This window comes from Phoxinus phoxinus (assembly GCF_949152265.1).
Source record: "Phoxinus phoxinus genome assembly, chromosome: 7".
Lineage (NCBI taxonomy): Eukaryota > Metazoa > Chordata > Actinopteri > Cypriniformes > Leuciscidae > Phoxinus > Phoxinus phoxinus.
The window spans coordinates 32,168,632-32,184,559 of NC_136882.1; the positions used below are offsets into that span (position 1 = coordinate 32,168,632).

Consider the following 15,928-nt stretch of genomic DNA (forward strand, 5'->3'; position numbering starts at 1 on the left):
TATCTTGATAAAAGCTTACTTTTTTTCAGGACCTAAGTCAGTACTTTTGACAACACTATTTCATTCTAGCATGAATACCTTTGCGTTGTCTCATCGAAAGCCCACAGTTTGAGAAAAAACTCAAGATCTGAGGATTCTCGTCCCCTTTCCTCCACTGTAGCAAGCCAGGACCCTTTTACGTCAAAGACAGCCTTTACCACTTCAAACTGATCCAGACCTGCTTCATAAATATATTCTTGCTGCACTATGTCCAGCTGTGAATACAACAAAAAGACTGTTATGCACACATTTATCCAAAATATGAAGAAAAAAAATTCCCATGAAAAGGGGCCCACAGATCATGTGATTTCACCTGACATGTTCCTATAACAGTCAATGACTGTGTCAGCAGAACGCACAACTAATATGTCATGTGATTACACATTTTCCAAAACATACTTCCCCATATACTTGCTTATGCTTGAGAAAAGTTATGCTTTATCATAGCATAGACTGTCTCACATGTGAAGACTCACATTGTAGAGATGCTTGTCACGTAGCAGGGAGTAGAACTGCAGATGACCCGGTTTCCCATTCAGCACTAAAGCTTTACTGCGCGGATCAATCATTAGATCTGTCAAAACGGTGTCACCTGAAAGCATCGGAAGAAATAAACATTTACTGCCATAGCTGTGAAGTCCAAACGGTTCATGCAAATGAGGCTTTACAAACCTGTCACTAAACCCTGAATCAATCCAGACACTTTGAAGCCGTCCTCGATAACTGTGATCTCTGAGGAGGAAGAGAAGGCAAATGACAATCCAGAAAGCAGTGCAAAATTACACCATACTGAAATATGTGGCCATACTGACTTGAACTGTGGATTTCACAAAATCACCAGTTTGTAATTCATACACAAAACAATAGAAAAAATATTTTGCTTAAAACAAGTGAAGCCATTTAGTTTTTTTTTAAATGCAACATTTTTATGACAATTTCTACCCAAATTCTCATTAGCTTAATCAGTGTTTTAATCAAGGGGGAATATTAATTAATAAACAGCCAATCAGGTAGAGAAAGATTTTTTAAATGTTTTTGAAAGAAGTTTCTTGTGCTCACAAAGGCTGCATTTATTTAGTCTTAAGCCCAGGACACAGCAAGTCGACGTCAAAGAACTAGCGGAAACGAAAGCTGACTCGTCGCCTTTCGGCCATAAAGCTGCGGTTAAACACACTAAAAGGACTAAAGGTGACTGTCAGCTATCACGTGTTCAGCGCCTGCATGCAAGTAAATATCTGTCTATGTCAGCAGGTATCAATGGCCTTTTTTAGTCATTGAAAATGGAAATGGAAAACTGGGGCTACAGATATACAGTACAAACCGTAAACAAAGCAGCACTGGCTTAGCATTTTAAATTTCAATCACACAGATCAGTTTCTTCATTCTACTCAGCTCATGTTATTATGAAAATATTTGTGCATTTGAATGCTCAGGTAAGATGTCACAATTAGCCTTATACAGCCTTATGTCTGTACCATCTTGACTTATAGCTCTTTTTTTAATCACTTTGCTGTTATTCTCAAGCACTGACTCGCTAAGCTGAACAGCCAATCAGAGCTCTCTCTCACCGACCCCGATTTAACATGCTGAATCGGCTAAAAAAATACCCGAAGGCATCCGACCAGAGCCAATGGAGGAACATACCGAGAAAACTAAGACGACCGACGCTATAAAAATATTGAGCTGATATTGCCCGACAGCAAACCGTCAGCACTGAAAACATTAATATTGTGAAATATTATTACAATTTCCAACAACTTCTCTAATTTGACATTTTAAAATGTAACTTATTTTCATCATCATTACTCCAGTCTTCAGTGTCACATGATCCTTCAGAAATAATTTGATCTTTGACGAAAAGAAAGTTAGAAAGTACAGCTTTTATTTGACATAGAAAACTTTTGTAACATTATAAATGTATTTACGGTCACTTTTGATCAATTTAATGCACCCTTGCTGAATTAATATTTTTTTCAATTAAAATTAAGTGACAAATCTTAATTACCTCAAACATTTACATGGTAGTGTAATTGATACTGTTTAGACCCAATTAGATTTCACGGTGAGGGTTTAACTAGTTAAATAAATATAAGGATCAACAAATCATGTTAATGTAAAATATTTGAAAATAAATATAAGGAAAGTGCAATAACTGTAAACATATTTTACTTACACACACACACACACACGCTTCATGAGGCACAGACACGCTTCATGAGGTGCACACGCGCGCGGTCTCTTGCTCTCTCTCCCTCTCTGCCGTGCACGCGCTGCACGGTTTGGAGCACAGTCCCTGTCTCGCGGGCGCGCTCGCTCTAGATTCCGGAGATTTTAACTTATTCGCGGACATCAGTGAGCCGCTATCATGGATGACTCCAGAAGTGATTCCTGACGGCTCCCGTTGTCTTTCTGCCCCTGGCTAAAAAATCATCGTGCTCTTTTACGTGGTGCTTTTTTAAATGTTTTATGGCGTTCGTTGTGTTGTACGATGCGAGGGAGCTTCCGACTCTATGCATTACAGCTTTGCAAACATTGCACTCTGCGGTGTTTCCAGTGTGAAGTATTTCCACACAGCGGACATGTTGGCTAGCCACAATGCTGCTCAATGCTATCCTGCTCTAGCTGGCTGCAAACTGCGGAATGGCTTTCCTGGTCGGGGACGTGTCTAATAACTCTGTGTCTCATTGAGCCGCGCCTCCGTTCAGGAAATCCATTCCACAGTTTGCAGCCAGCTAGCAGACTCGGCGGGTATCACTTTTGGAGTTATTTTAGCAGAAAACGGTAAAGCGCAGACATGGCTCATGGATATCGGAAATCTCCGCAGGTTGGATCAGATAAATCCGATACGTGAATTACGCTAGTATCGGCCCCGATACCGATACTGGATCGGATCGGCCCCATCCCTAACTGTAATACTTCAATTTAAATCAAACAATATTCTTTAAATCGTTTGAAGTGAAATTAGCAAGATTCCCCCCAAAGCTGAAGACTTACTGTTGTCTGAATGGGAGACACAAAACAACTGCCCATCAGGTGATGCAGATACATGTAAAATGGATCCTCCGAGACGGGGCAAGACATCTTTTTTGCTGCCTGCCCCACACTGCCACTGGACAAGCACCGACTCAATGCCTCCACTCAGCAGATTAGTGCCTGTAGAGACAATAACAGTCGTGTTTTCTCAGATGGGGACTCTAACACACATTTAACAGCAGAAGAGGTGAAAAAGTGTGAAATACACCCAACACCACCCACCTTCTGGAGTAAAACACAAAGTGTTTACAGCATTGTGATGCCAGTGCAGGGTGGAATATGTATACTCCTTTTTGTGATTGAAGTTTCTCCTGTAGCAAAAACAAAGCAAGTTAAATCAAACCTCCAATTCTGATCATGTGACCTGCATATGAACTAAAACACTGGACGGTGAACTCTGGCCTTACCAGAGTCGAATCTTTCCATCTTCATGACCGGTGGCGATGCAGTCGTCTGTGGGGTTACAGGCTATGCATGTGAATGCATTTTTGGCTCCTTTCTTATCTGTGGCTTTTAGATAAAAACTACAAAGAGGAAAAAAAAATATATTAAAGCTTTAAAGGAACAGTTCACCCAAAAATAAAAATGTCAGTTAATAGTGAGAATTGTACCTTAATCTAAAGTGTGACCAAATTGTAATTTACACTCATTACCCCACTGAATTAACTTCTTTCATTTAACACAAAAGGACATTTTATATAAAAAATATTCACGTAATGAAAGTAAAAGAGGATGAATGTGGTCAAGCCAAATGTCATTGAGAAGTCATTATTCCCTGATGCAACCACACACAAATATGATACTATGAGTAAAAATCCACAGATATTACATTTATGACCAGTACAAATACAGATTTTTCTGTTTAAGTGTCCAATAACCAAAACCAAACTGACTTTTAAGCATTATTTGCTATGACAAATAAAAGACAACAAGAAAATATGAATCGTTTTATTATACACCAACTAATAATAATCTTCGATATTTATCATCTTTATTTTTTTTTATCTACTTCAACTTATTTACTTCATTTTTACACATTAATTTATTTCAAACTTTTCAAAATTGTATTATCTATCCAAATAATCAATAAGTCAAGTTATGTTTATGTGTATAGCACTTTTCACAATACATATAATTTTCAAGCAGCCTTACAGAGCTATAAGAGTAGTAAGTTACTCATTTCATGTTTCATAGGTGAACATATATTTTCATATTTATCAGTTGCTTGTTCTTTAAACCAACTGGATGGTGGGACAGTTGATCAAATTGCAAAGTGCAATTATCAATAATATATTTTGTGTTCAATTAAAGAAAGTCATTCAGTTTTGAAATGACATGAAATTAAGTAAATTACCATTTTCATTTTGAGGAGAACTATTTCTAAAAGGACTAAGGAGGTGTTGTCTCAACTTTGTTGTTTTCACAAAAAAAGTGGTGGTATTTGGAAAAACCAACAGAAAGCCCAAAACACGTGTCATGTGTTCCCTAAGGCCAGTAAATAAGCAGTGCGGTTGGACATGTTCCTACATGTTCTGACCTTAAAAAGGCTATTCAGGATACAGCGGTCATTACCTGTATGTCTTCTGCTTCCTGAAGAAATAAACATCAAGTTGGAGTTTCCTGGCAAATGCTATGTATTCCCCCTAAAAAAACACAATTTACAAAAAACACAATGTTAAAGAAACGACTGATTCTCTAGAGCTAACTGGAAGGTTGCTGGTCCAATGCCTTGAGCTTGAGGAAGTGTACAGGTTTTTCTTATTTGTACATAACCACAAATAAGGTTGAGAAGTCATGATGTATTATGGCTTTATCAAAACAACTAGCAAAGCTGCAATAGGGTTGCACATGATACTCGCTCTACAAAAATAACACCAGGATCAGGATGTGCCACGATAATTAACCTACAGGGGGTTCCAGCCATGTTTACTTATCCACATCCACCCTCTTACACGGGCAATGACTGTGCAGGATGTCGACGGAATTATCCATTACAAGCTGAGCAGGTATGAGTCTTCACCCAGAGCAACCTTCACACAGCCAGACGTGAACTAATGTTTAATATTACATCATAAAAATAAAAAAACACAGGCATGCAATTTGAATTTCAACTCATCTCTGTTAGGGAGATGTTTATACAGATTGTCGCAATTAGTAATAATAATAATTTGTTACATTTATATAGCGCTTTTTCTAGATTTACACATGGAAGGGGAAATCTCCTCAACCACCACGAATGTGCAGCATCCACCTGGATGATGCGACAGCAGCCATATTGCGCCAGAACGCCCACCACACACCAGCTTATTGGTGGAGAGGAGACAGTGATGAAGCCGAATCAGTATATGGGGATGATTAGGAGGCCATGATGGACAGGAGCCAATGGGCAAATGTGGCCAGAATGCCGAGGTTAAACCCCTACTCTTTTTCTGAAGGACATTCTGGGATTTTTAATGACCACAGAGAGTCAGGACCTCGGGTTTAATGTCTCATCTGAAGGACGGCGCTCTTTGACAGTATAGTGTCCCTGTCACTACACTGCGGCATTACGGCCCACATATACCACAGGGTGAGTGCCCCCTACTGGCCTCACAAACACCTCTTCCAGCAGTAACCTGGTTTTCCCAGGAGGTCTCCCATCCAGGTACTGACCGGGCTCAACCCTGCTTAGCTTCAGTGGGCAACCAGTCTTGGGCCACAAGGTGAATTTTAGTGTTTTATTTTTTTAATTTATTTACACAAAATAGTTATAATAAATAACATGAAAATAATTACTGGCATCTCTGTATTTGGACTATCCCTAGGTTTTGGACCCTGTTTACATCAGTATTTACACCAGTATTTTATTGTATCAACCAAAAATGAACTATAAATGTGGCATTAGAAAGAACTATATAAAAAAACAACGGCTTTTCGTTTGTCTCTGAAGAACATGAATATTAATTTTTTTCACTACACTCACTGTAAAAGTTCATCTCAAATATTCCTAAAAGTTAATTGCACTTAATAGAAAGTTATGTGCGCAAAATAATAATTATTATTATTCAGCAGAACTCAGTCAAAGCAGAGTTCTAGTCCCCAGCATGCTGTGGGTAGAGTAAATGTTGAAACTATCCATCCATCTTCCGCTTATCGGGGCCGGGTTGCGGGGGCAGCAGTCTAAGCAGAGATGCCCAGACTTCCCTCTCCCGGGGGGACACCGAGGCGTTCCCAGGCCAGCCGGGAGACAGTCTCTCCAGCGTGTCCTAGGTCTTCCCCGGGGTCTCCTCCCGGTGGGACGTGCCCGGAACACCTTCCTGGGAAGGCGTCCAGGAGGCATCCGGAACAGATGCCCGAGCCACCTCAGCTGACCCCTCTCGATGTGGAGGAGCAGCGGCTCTACTCTGAGCTCCTCCCGAGTGACCGAGCTTCTCACCCAATCTCTAAGGGATCGCCCAGCCACCCTGCAGAGAAAGCTCATTTCGGCCGCCTGTATCCGGGATCTTGTCCTTTCGGTCATGACCCAAAGCTCACGACCATAGGTGAGAGTAGGAACGTATATTGACCGGTAAATCGAGAGCTTTGCCTTGCGGCTCAGCTCTTTCTTCACCACGACAGACCGGTACATCAACCGCATTACTGCAGAAGCTGCACCGATCCGTCTGTCAATCTCCCGTTCCATCCTTCTCTCACTCGTGAACAAAACCCCAAGATACTTTAACTCCTCCACTTCAGTCCCGAGATAACTCTAATAGAATTCGTCAACTCAGTTATGTATCCAGCCTCTCATGGAGACTTCAGATGCCCCAACGCCTGTGAAGAGACGACTCGACGCCTGTGAAGAGACGACCTAACGCCGGCGATATGTTATGCCCTAAATTAATACATGATTAACAACTGTATTTTTCAATGTACATTTCTGAAATGCATTTTCTGTAAAGCTGCTTTGAAACAATATGTATTGTGAAAAGCACTATACAAATAAATTTTTATTGAATTGAACTAAAGGCAGGAACTCTCCACCAACCTGAAGTAGGCAAGCCACTTTTTTCCGACTGAGGACCATGGCCTTGGATTTGGAAGTGCTGATTCTCATCCCAGCCCCTTCACACTCGGCTGCAAACGTCCTAGTGCATGCTGAAGTTCCTGGTCTGAAGGGGCCAACACGACAACATCATCTGCAAAGAGCAGAGACGAAATCGTGTTGTTTCCAAACCCGACACACTCCGGCCCCTGGCTGCGCCTAGAAATTCTGTCCATAAAAATTATGAACAGAACCGGCGACAAAGGGCAGCCCTGCCGGAGTCCAACATTTAGTTTCAACATCCTTCCCGTGGGCTCACCACCTACAGGAGGAACAGTAATGGGTCGGTGCTGAGAGGACCAGGCAGCAGTCGAAGGCGGGGGCCTCGACAACCCGATCCCTGGACACGGAAACTAGCTCTAGGGACGTGGAGCGTCACCTCGCTGGCGGGGAAGGAGGCTGAGATTGTGCGTGAGGTTGAGAGGTTCCAACTAGAGATAGCTGGAATCACCTCTACGCACGGCTTAGGCTCTGGAACCACACTCCTTGAGAGAGGATGGACTCTTCACCACTCTGGAGTTGCCAATGGTGAGAGGCGGCGGACGGGTGTGGGTTGTTTATAGCCCCCCAGCTCAGCCGCCATGTGTTGGAGTTTACCCCCGGTGAACGAGAGGGTGGTTTCCCTGCGCCTACGGGTCGGAGATAGGTCTCTCACTGTCGTGTGTGCCTACGGGCCAAACGGCAGTGCAGAGTACCCGGCCTTCTTGGAGTCTCTGGGAGGGGTGCTGGAAAGTGCTCCGACTGGGGACTCCGTCGTTCTACTGGGGGACTTCAACGCCCACGTGGGCAACGACAGTGTTACCTGGAGGGGCGTGATTGGGATGAACGGCCCCCCTGATCTGAACCCGAGCGGTGTTCAGTTATTGGACTTCTGTGCTAGTCACAGTTTGTCCATAACGAACACCATGTTCAAGCATAGGTGCAGGGTGTCCATCAGTACAAGCAGGGCGCCATCAGTACACGTGGCACCAGGACACCCTAGACCGTAGGTCGATGATCGACTTTGTGGTCGTTTCATCTGACCTGCTGCCGTATGTCTTGGACACTCGGGTAAAGAGAGGGGCGGAGCTGTCAACTGATCACCACCTGGTGGTGAGTTGGATCCGATGGCGGAGGAGGAAGCTGGACAGTATCGGCAGACCCAAGCATACTATAAGGGTCTGCTGGGAATGCTAGGCCGAGTCTGCTGTCAGAGAGATCTTCAACTCCCACCTCCGGCGGAGCTTCGACCGGATCCCGAGGGAGGCTGGAGATATTGAGTCCGAGTGGACCATGTTCTCCACCTGTGGCCGTAAGGTGTCCGGTGCCTGTCGAGGCGGCAATCCCCGAACCCGGTGGTGGACACCGGAAGTAAAGGATGCCTTCAAGTTGAAGAAGGAGTCCTATCAGGCCTGGTTGGCTTGTGGGACTCCTGAGGCAGCTGACGGGTACCGGCAGGCCAAGCGAACTGCAGCCTGGGTGGTTGTGGAAGCAAAAACTCTTTTTAAGAAGGGGGACCAGAGGGTGTGTTCCAACTACAGCCTCCCTGGGAAAGTCTATGCCAGGGTACTGGAGATTGGTTTGCCCAACCAATCCACATGTGCTTTGTGGATTTGGAGAAGGCATTCGACTGTGTCCCTCGTGGCGGACTGTGGAGGGTGCTCCGGGAGTATGGGGTCCGGGGTCCTTTGCTAAGGGCTGTCCGGTCCCTGTACGACCGAAGCAAGAGCTTGGTTCACATTGCCGGCAGTAAGTCAGACTTCTTCCCGGTGCATGTTCACTGTATATAATTCCCATCATAACAGAACATTAAACAGTAACAGATCTCACGCTGTATTAATCTTGATGAAGAAAACGCATAAGTGCTATTTTATGCGTTTTCTTCCTCAAGATTAATACAGGGTGAGATCTGTTACCGTTTAATGTTCTGTTATGATGGGAATTATATACAGTGAAGTTTCAGCTAAACAAAGTATTGAAATTAAGTGTATAGTTTAAATGCATTAATACAAAGTCACAATGACAGCATGAAAAGAATATTTCATAATTAATATACAAGTACAATTTTATTGGATGGAGTAATGTTTTTATATGGCCATGTGATGTGCCCTAAGTTTTAACATTCTGTGACTGAAAGGCCTATCAATGTAGATATTTAAAAATGTATTACCTAGCCACGGACTAAAAATAAGTCAAATCAGAAACCTCAAGGATGTGCTAAAAACAGAAATGCTTTCAAAACATTAACCAAAAGGAAAATCCTTGAAAAAATAAAAACGATGCAATAACCACTCAAAAAGAAAGTGATGAGTGAGCTCTTACCCCTCGACCGAAGGCTGTGCAGCTGGGGTTTGGGCTGATATGACTGGAAACAACAGACAGCTCTTTGGCCTCCACCTCCTGATCTGCTGACTTGGGCAGATGTGTGGAAACCAACTGGAAACACTCTGGACATGCAGACACACAAAGCTCAGGAAATGCACCTTCTATGCAATAGCCTTCAACTGTTTCATGCACTTTCACCCCATGAACCAATTTGTTGGGGTCCTTTCGAAATCTGATTGGTTGGCTTAACTTATTAATAGTGCCCCTATTATGCTTATTCAGATATTACCTTTCACGTAGTGTGTAAAATAGCTGTTGTTTGTGAATGCAAAAAGTCTGCAAAAGTTTTAAAGATCAAAGTGCAGATGAATGGAGTTGTCTCCCAAAAGAAAGAGCCGATTCGGAACTGCCAGAAACGAGTCGTCAGTAATTCAAGGCCTACTTCCTGCTTGAACCTACGTAGATTTGTAACAAACTTGAATAATGCCAGCCTACGGTCTTCTTTAACTGCCTGCGAACAATGCCTACCACTTAGAAACGCCCTGCTTGCGATGGTGGTTCGGGTTGATCAGCTACTTTTCCCAGTTTCATTATCAGACTTGGGCTTGAATTGATATCATATTTTACCATATGGCAAATGGTAAACCAATCACAACAGAATGGGACATCTCACCAATCAGAGCAGAGTAGGCTCACTGAAAGGAGAGGATAGAGAGACTGAATCCTTTATCGAGCAGTTTCAGACACTGTGAGAAAAGAGGTGATGCTGCAATGTACGACAAAATTAAAGTGTTTTTGACCTTGGATGCATGTAAGCCTATTGTAGGAGACCCCAAAAAAACAAAATTAGGAGTCTTCAATGTAGCATAATAGGGGCACTTTAAAAACCTCTAGATCAGTCCTCATAGAAACAATGTTGCGTTTACAAGGTCTAAAAAGGTCTAAAACAATAAGCTCTTTGAGACAAACTAATCTTTGGATTAACTAACATTAATTCGAATTGCTCTGTTTCGCTGAGATACGTTTGCTATAATTTGAATTAGATTTTTCACATCAGTTTATTATTGTGGAAAATGAATCTTCTCCATGCAGCATTGAAGAGATTTTAGAGTGTCTGCTCCTAATCATTGCATCACAAGGATGCTAGCAGCAAACTACATGACTTCATTAGAACTCAACTCAGCAGTGAAATACATACCATTTTTGTGATGGGTACCCTTCGAAAGATGAAGGAAAATGACTCCCTCATGTTCCTTGGACACGTATAGAGCAAACAACGGGGATCCAATGATAAATGTCTGGGGGAAAAAAATTAAAAACAACATTTAAGGAATGAAAATATTTATTGCAGCAGTAGCCGTGTCTTCTTTCACAACACAAAACCGTACCTTGATAAGGATGCCGTCAATGAAGTCCCATAGTTTAACAGTGCCATCTGCTGAGCAAGAGTAAACCTGCAGAGGAATTAATAAAAAAAGCATTTGAAGAGAGAATCATCTCTGTTGTTTATGTAAGGTATAAAGTAAGAGAATCAAAATAAACCGATTTCTAATCTCAAGTAAAGCACACAGACCTGCAGGTGATTGGCAGGATTGAAGGTGATGCCTGTAACTTGGTTAGTGTGGCCCTGCAAACTATGGAGCCACTCTTCTGTCCGTGTGCTATAGACCTTCACTGAATCTCCAGACACGCACAATACAAACCTGCAACCATGAGACATTATATTTAAGTGATACACACAATGCCTTTGCTATAATTCTTCATACCTGGGGTTTACTGGGAAAATTTATTCTTGTTCATTGATTTCATTCATATGCACATTGCACTTATCAAACACAACACATTATTTATTTGGCTTTCCATAATTTGGAATTGAATGTATTAATGTATAAATTATTAAAATCACGAGTTTAACTGTGATTATTTATTTTAATCTCGTGAAAGCCCTATCTTAAGAAATAAAAACTAAAATTATTTTCACTATTGAAAAATAACATAAGCATTAACATTTTCATTTGAACAGTGTAATAAAATAAAAATAACTAAAAATAACTAAATTAACAAAAAATATATATATATATAAACATGTTTCACACACACACTTACACATTCATATACACACACAAAAACTAAATTAAAAATACTTATAAAAACTATAATTGTATCTCAATGATATGACACCACCAACTTAAATGGCATAATGTAAAATAAAACCTAATTATTTTATTTTGGAAACATAACGTTGACTTTATAACATTTCTCACATAATACATAAGCATTATTCTGCATAAAAAATATATAGCCATCCTTAATTATAGGAAGGATTTAAAAAGTTTAAAAACCCCAGCAATGTGACAGACTTGTCACTGTAAACGTCGAGACTACATTTTTACTGATTTCAATCTGTAATATCTGCAAAGTACTTTAACTTTAGAAGTGAGTGATGCACATTATTATATATATTTATTTTAATAAAGAAATAGCATGATGTGTGTCTTGAACAGCATGGAGTAAATATCTGTATACTTGAAAGCAAAACCAACAACAAATTCATCAGCAGTTTAAACAATCACCAATGTTTATAACATTTTAAGATACAATTGAACCTGCCATTTAGTGTTTAGACACACATGCAGATCAGAGTTTACCGTAAGATAGTTTGCTAACAGACTGATCACGCATCACTTTGGGACCTTCATTCCCTCCACAACACAGCTCAATGTTTATTTAATACGAGAAATTAGAGTATATACAGACAGATTCAGACACAAAAATGTAGCGGATACCTGGAGTCATTTGAGATGATCGGAGGTCTAAAGTTAATTTTACTGCCGCCGCAGCGAACCACGCGGATATCACTCCTTTCCACCATGTTTTTAGCCTCTCTGAACATCACATGTGGCCGCTGTGCGTTTCTTCTTCGTCTGTAGTGAAAAGAAACTGATGGAGCACAGCGTCATCATGTGGCCGGGCGGTTACTGCGAGAACACAGATAGTTAGGAAAAATAATATAAAATGTTACAGTAAAACACGTACATTTGTCAACTGATAGTTAGGGTTAGGGCTAGCCGTAAAGCAATCGTTTTGTTTTATTTTTTTTTATACACGCAATCTTGACTTTACTGTGGAAAATAAATAGAAATTAAAAGTAAATTAATGAAGGATATATATATATAAAAAACATGGAAATACACAAATACATGTGAAAATAAATCATATTTGTAGATAAATAAAAAATGTAAAATAAAAAGTATGAAAAAAGAGAATCCCCGTGCAAATCGTTACATTTCTGATACCATCATAAAATTATTGTTGGCTCTTGATCAGTTGAATTAAAAGTAGCTTTTTTTTTTTTTTTTTTACATTTTGTCACAACTTAATTTCGTTGTGTTCGATTCACCTAATAAAGTTTTCTTAATTGATGTTGCACCTATGGATCGTTTTTGTTGACAACTAACTGGGCAGTGAGTAGTTCCCAGCATGCTTTGCAAGGGATTGCGATGGGAAAGTAAATTTAGAGATTATAAAACTTTATTTTTCAGGAAAGGGAAAGACGTGCTATTGTTATGTTCAGTTATTGTGGACATTTGGAAGAGTTTCTTCCATGTGTTTGAATCTTGTGGTTACCTTGTGTTGAACTATGGTTTGTTCCAATGAACTTTTAATAATTATTTTATCGACCAAAACTAATTCCGTGGAAAAGTTTTCTCAAATTAATTAATTCAATGAAGAAGAAAAAAAGCCCTTCTTTTTTTTTTGAGTGCAGGTCCAAAGAGCATCAACCATGAAGGTGTGGTCAGATTGGGGCAGTCAGTATAAAATAACACACTTGCTGTCATGGGGAGTTTCCCCTTGTTTTTTTTCTGCTGCTTTGTTTCCGTGTTCGTGAAGTGCTCAACATTTCCTTGAAGAACCCACCTGTTTACCCGTTCAGTCATGATCACTGGATAAGATAGCGGACATTCGTGCCCTAAAGGACTTCATTCATGAGCGGAAACTGGACTGTACACCCATCTCCAGACTTCTAGGAACATCTGAAGCGTCTCTAGCCGGATCAGGTCTGTAATCTGTGGGCAAGACTCTTGAGGAACTGCTGGTTAAAGCGTGGCTGGCTGCTGCTGGTTACTCTGAAAACATCAGGTTCATTGTGTGAACTTCTCTGGAGTGTCTCTCATAAGAGCAACAGGTAATTATTTTGGACCTTATGGTTTGGGTTTTAATGCAAATATTACCCATTAAAGAATTAAAATGTAAATTTGTGTACAAGTTTGATTTATGGAATGATATGTGTGATGTTTATATGAAAGTTATTGCTGAAAGGTAGGAGAGGCTGGGAAATATATACGATAACATTTTCCAATACATGTCTCAAACTTTAATAGAATACTCTAGTCTAATGAACATTAAATAGTTTACAAATATATGCCGTGTAAATTAGGTGTCAAGCAGAACAGTGCTGTTGTTGTTACCTATCCCACTACTAGTTGTAACAGTAATAGAAACAAAAGAGGTTTTAAATCATATCCACAATAATGTCAGCATCATATGCTTTTATCCAAGGCAACTTGCACTTCATTCAAGGTCAGTTCAGTCCAGTCCATGCAATCCCTTGGAATCGAACCTGTTGCGTTTACTATTAATTTCAAGTAGTAAGTTTATAATAAATATTTAACTCATTACAGCAAATAAATTGGGAACAAATTTCAAATATAGTTTTTTAACATGCTGAAACAAAAGAACCTTCAGATTATGTCAGTTCTGTTATTTATTATTCATTAACATGGTCACAAATCAATTTGAGATACTGTACTCAGAATCTTACAATATACTGTCACATCAAGGGTATGATAAGAAGATGATGGTCGTGCATGATAGTGGTTTCAACCGCTGTAGCATTTCTAATTGGTTAAACTGATTGTTATCTCCTATAATCTCCCCTGATTTCCTCTAAAATGAGTTGAATGTATCCGTTTTAGTTACCATTGCTTTGATATGATTGCAAAATAGTTTTTATTTGTTTTATATATTACAATATATTTTCATTCATAGATTGATTTAAGTCTAAATCAATATTAAATTATATCCTTTTTATTTTTCTTCCCAGCAACACAATGAGTCAATGGAAACAAATCCAGCAACTGGATATAAAGTTCCTCGAACAGGTGGACTTTTTTTATGATGACAACTTTCCAATGGAGCTGAGGCAGGTGCTGGCCAACTGGATTGAAAGCCAAGACTGGTATGTGGATTTTTTTACATATTGATCAGAATTAGTGTTTTCTCAATCACATTTAAAATTTCCATCCCAAAGCAATCACAGAACATTCACCCTAAAATGTTCTGATGCTCATTGCATAATAGAAATTATATGTTTGTAACACAATTCCAGTGCGTAAAGGTATTATGCCTCCTCCTAAAGCATTTTTCTCTTCATCGCCACAGGGAAACAGCTTCAAACCATGAATCTATGGCTACTGTACTCTTCAATAACTTCCTCATTCAGCTGGAGAGGCAGTGTTCTCAGGAGCAGAACTTTCTTCACAGGCACAACCTAAAACGAATATTTCATCAGATACAGGTAACAGATTCACACTGCCCACCTGTTATTTCCACCCATCTGATGCCACCCTGGGCATCATCGTTTCCATTAATGAAAGCATTTTTCTTGCCCTTTAAATGATAGTTGCGCATCAAAGGCATAGTTTCGTTTAGTGATGCCTCCTTGCATATTTTTTCTCACCTACTCCGAGAAGTGAAAGAAAAGGAAAGTGCACATTTGTCCTTGTGAACTGTTGATATGACTGTTTATTTAAATGCACAAATGGATGTTCATATTTTCTATGTGATCATGTAGCAGGAAATAATCCATATGACTCGATATTGAGATTTACAGTAACAGTCAAAAAGCTAACTATATTACAATAATTTAACTCAAGTAAATGTTCATTATAATTTAAGTGTTGTATTCGGTTGTGTTAACGGATGCGTGTGTACTCAGATGTGGTTTCTGCTAACTTTTCATGGACTTCAGTGGAAACAGTCCTATCCAAAATTTAGCTCTGAGGTCACCTACCTCACATAGTTTACCACATTTAGTAAGTAAGAATATTTACCAGCAGTTTATACGCAATTGCTGACATGTACGCTAATATAAGATACTATTTTGATGTGTTGTTGCAAAGTCTTGAAAGGAAGTCTTGTAGGAAGACAACAAGAAAGTTAGAGTAAAATCACTGACAAAAGCAAACTCTTAAAGTATTTTCAGGCTGCTGAATAAATTTAATTCAATTATGCAGTATTTTCACGAGTGGGTGCTATGGGGATTTCTCAGTAGATAAATTCGAAGAAACTTCCACCAAAGAATCAAAGGTCGGGGGTTTCGCTTTGTTAAAAAAATTACATGGCTGTCTGTAACTGGTGTTGCCACCCCAAAACACAAAATGACAGAGCACAGCGTGGGGAGACAGCATATTTTTTTCTTATTTACAT

General features: G+C 40.0%; 2 protein-coding genes across 3 annotated transcripts in view; one reads left to right on the forward strand and one right to left on the reverse strand.

The window, feature by feature from the left end:
• Positions 1–13,650, reverse strand: part of wdr75 (WD repeat domain 75) — a 27,480-nt gene extending 13,830 nt beyond the window's left edge. The window contains exons 1-13 of the mRNA XM_079619284.1: positions 13,358–13,650; positions 12,226–12,417; positions 11,013–11,142; positions 10,828–10,893; positions 10,638–10,737; positions 9,437–9,561; positions 4,645–4,715; positions 3,480–3,596; positions 3,295–3,383; positions 3,034–3,192; positions 712–771; positions 516–631; positions 79–254 (exon numbers count right to left, since the gene is read on the reverse strand). Of these exons, the coding sequence (XP_079475410.1) occupies positions 79–254; positions 516–631; positions 712–771; positions 3,034–3,192; positions 3,295–3,383; positions 3,480–3,596; positions 4,645–4,715; positions 9,437–9,561; positions 10,638–10,737; positions 10,828–10,893; positions 11,013–11,142; positions 12,226–12,332 (1,316 nt within the window). The 5' untranslated portion in view covers positions 12,333–12,417; positions 13,358–13,650. The remainder of the gene's footprint in view (positions 1–78; positions 255–515; positions 632–711; positions 772–3,033; positions 3,193–3,294; positions 3,384–3,479; positions 3,597–4,644; positions 4,716–9,436; positions 9,562–10,637; positions 10,738–10,827; positions 10,894–11,012; positions 11,143–12,225; positions 12,418–13,357) is intronic.
• The window catches only part of stat4 (signal transducer and activator of transcription 4), a 20,081-nt gene continuing 17,645 nt past the window's right edge, over positions 13,493–15,928 (forward strand). For both annotated transcript variants that reach the window (XM_079619285.1, XM_079619286.1), the window contains exons 1-3: positions 13,493–13,625; positions 14,544–14,678; positions 14,882–15,017. In XM_079619285.1, the coding sequence (XP_079475411.1) occupies positions 14,551–14,678; positions 14,882–15,017 (264 nt within the window). In that variant the 5' untranslated portion in view covers positions 13,493–13,625; positions 14,544–14,550. The remainder of the gene's footprint in view (positions 13,626–14,543; positions 14,679–14,881; positions 15,018–15,928) is intronic.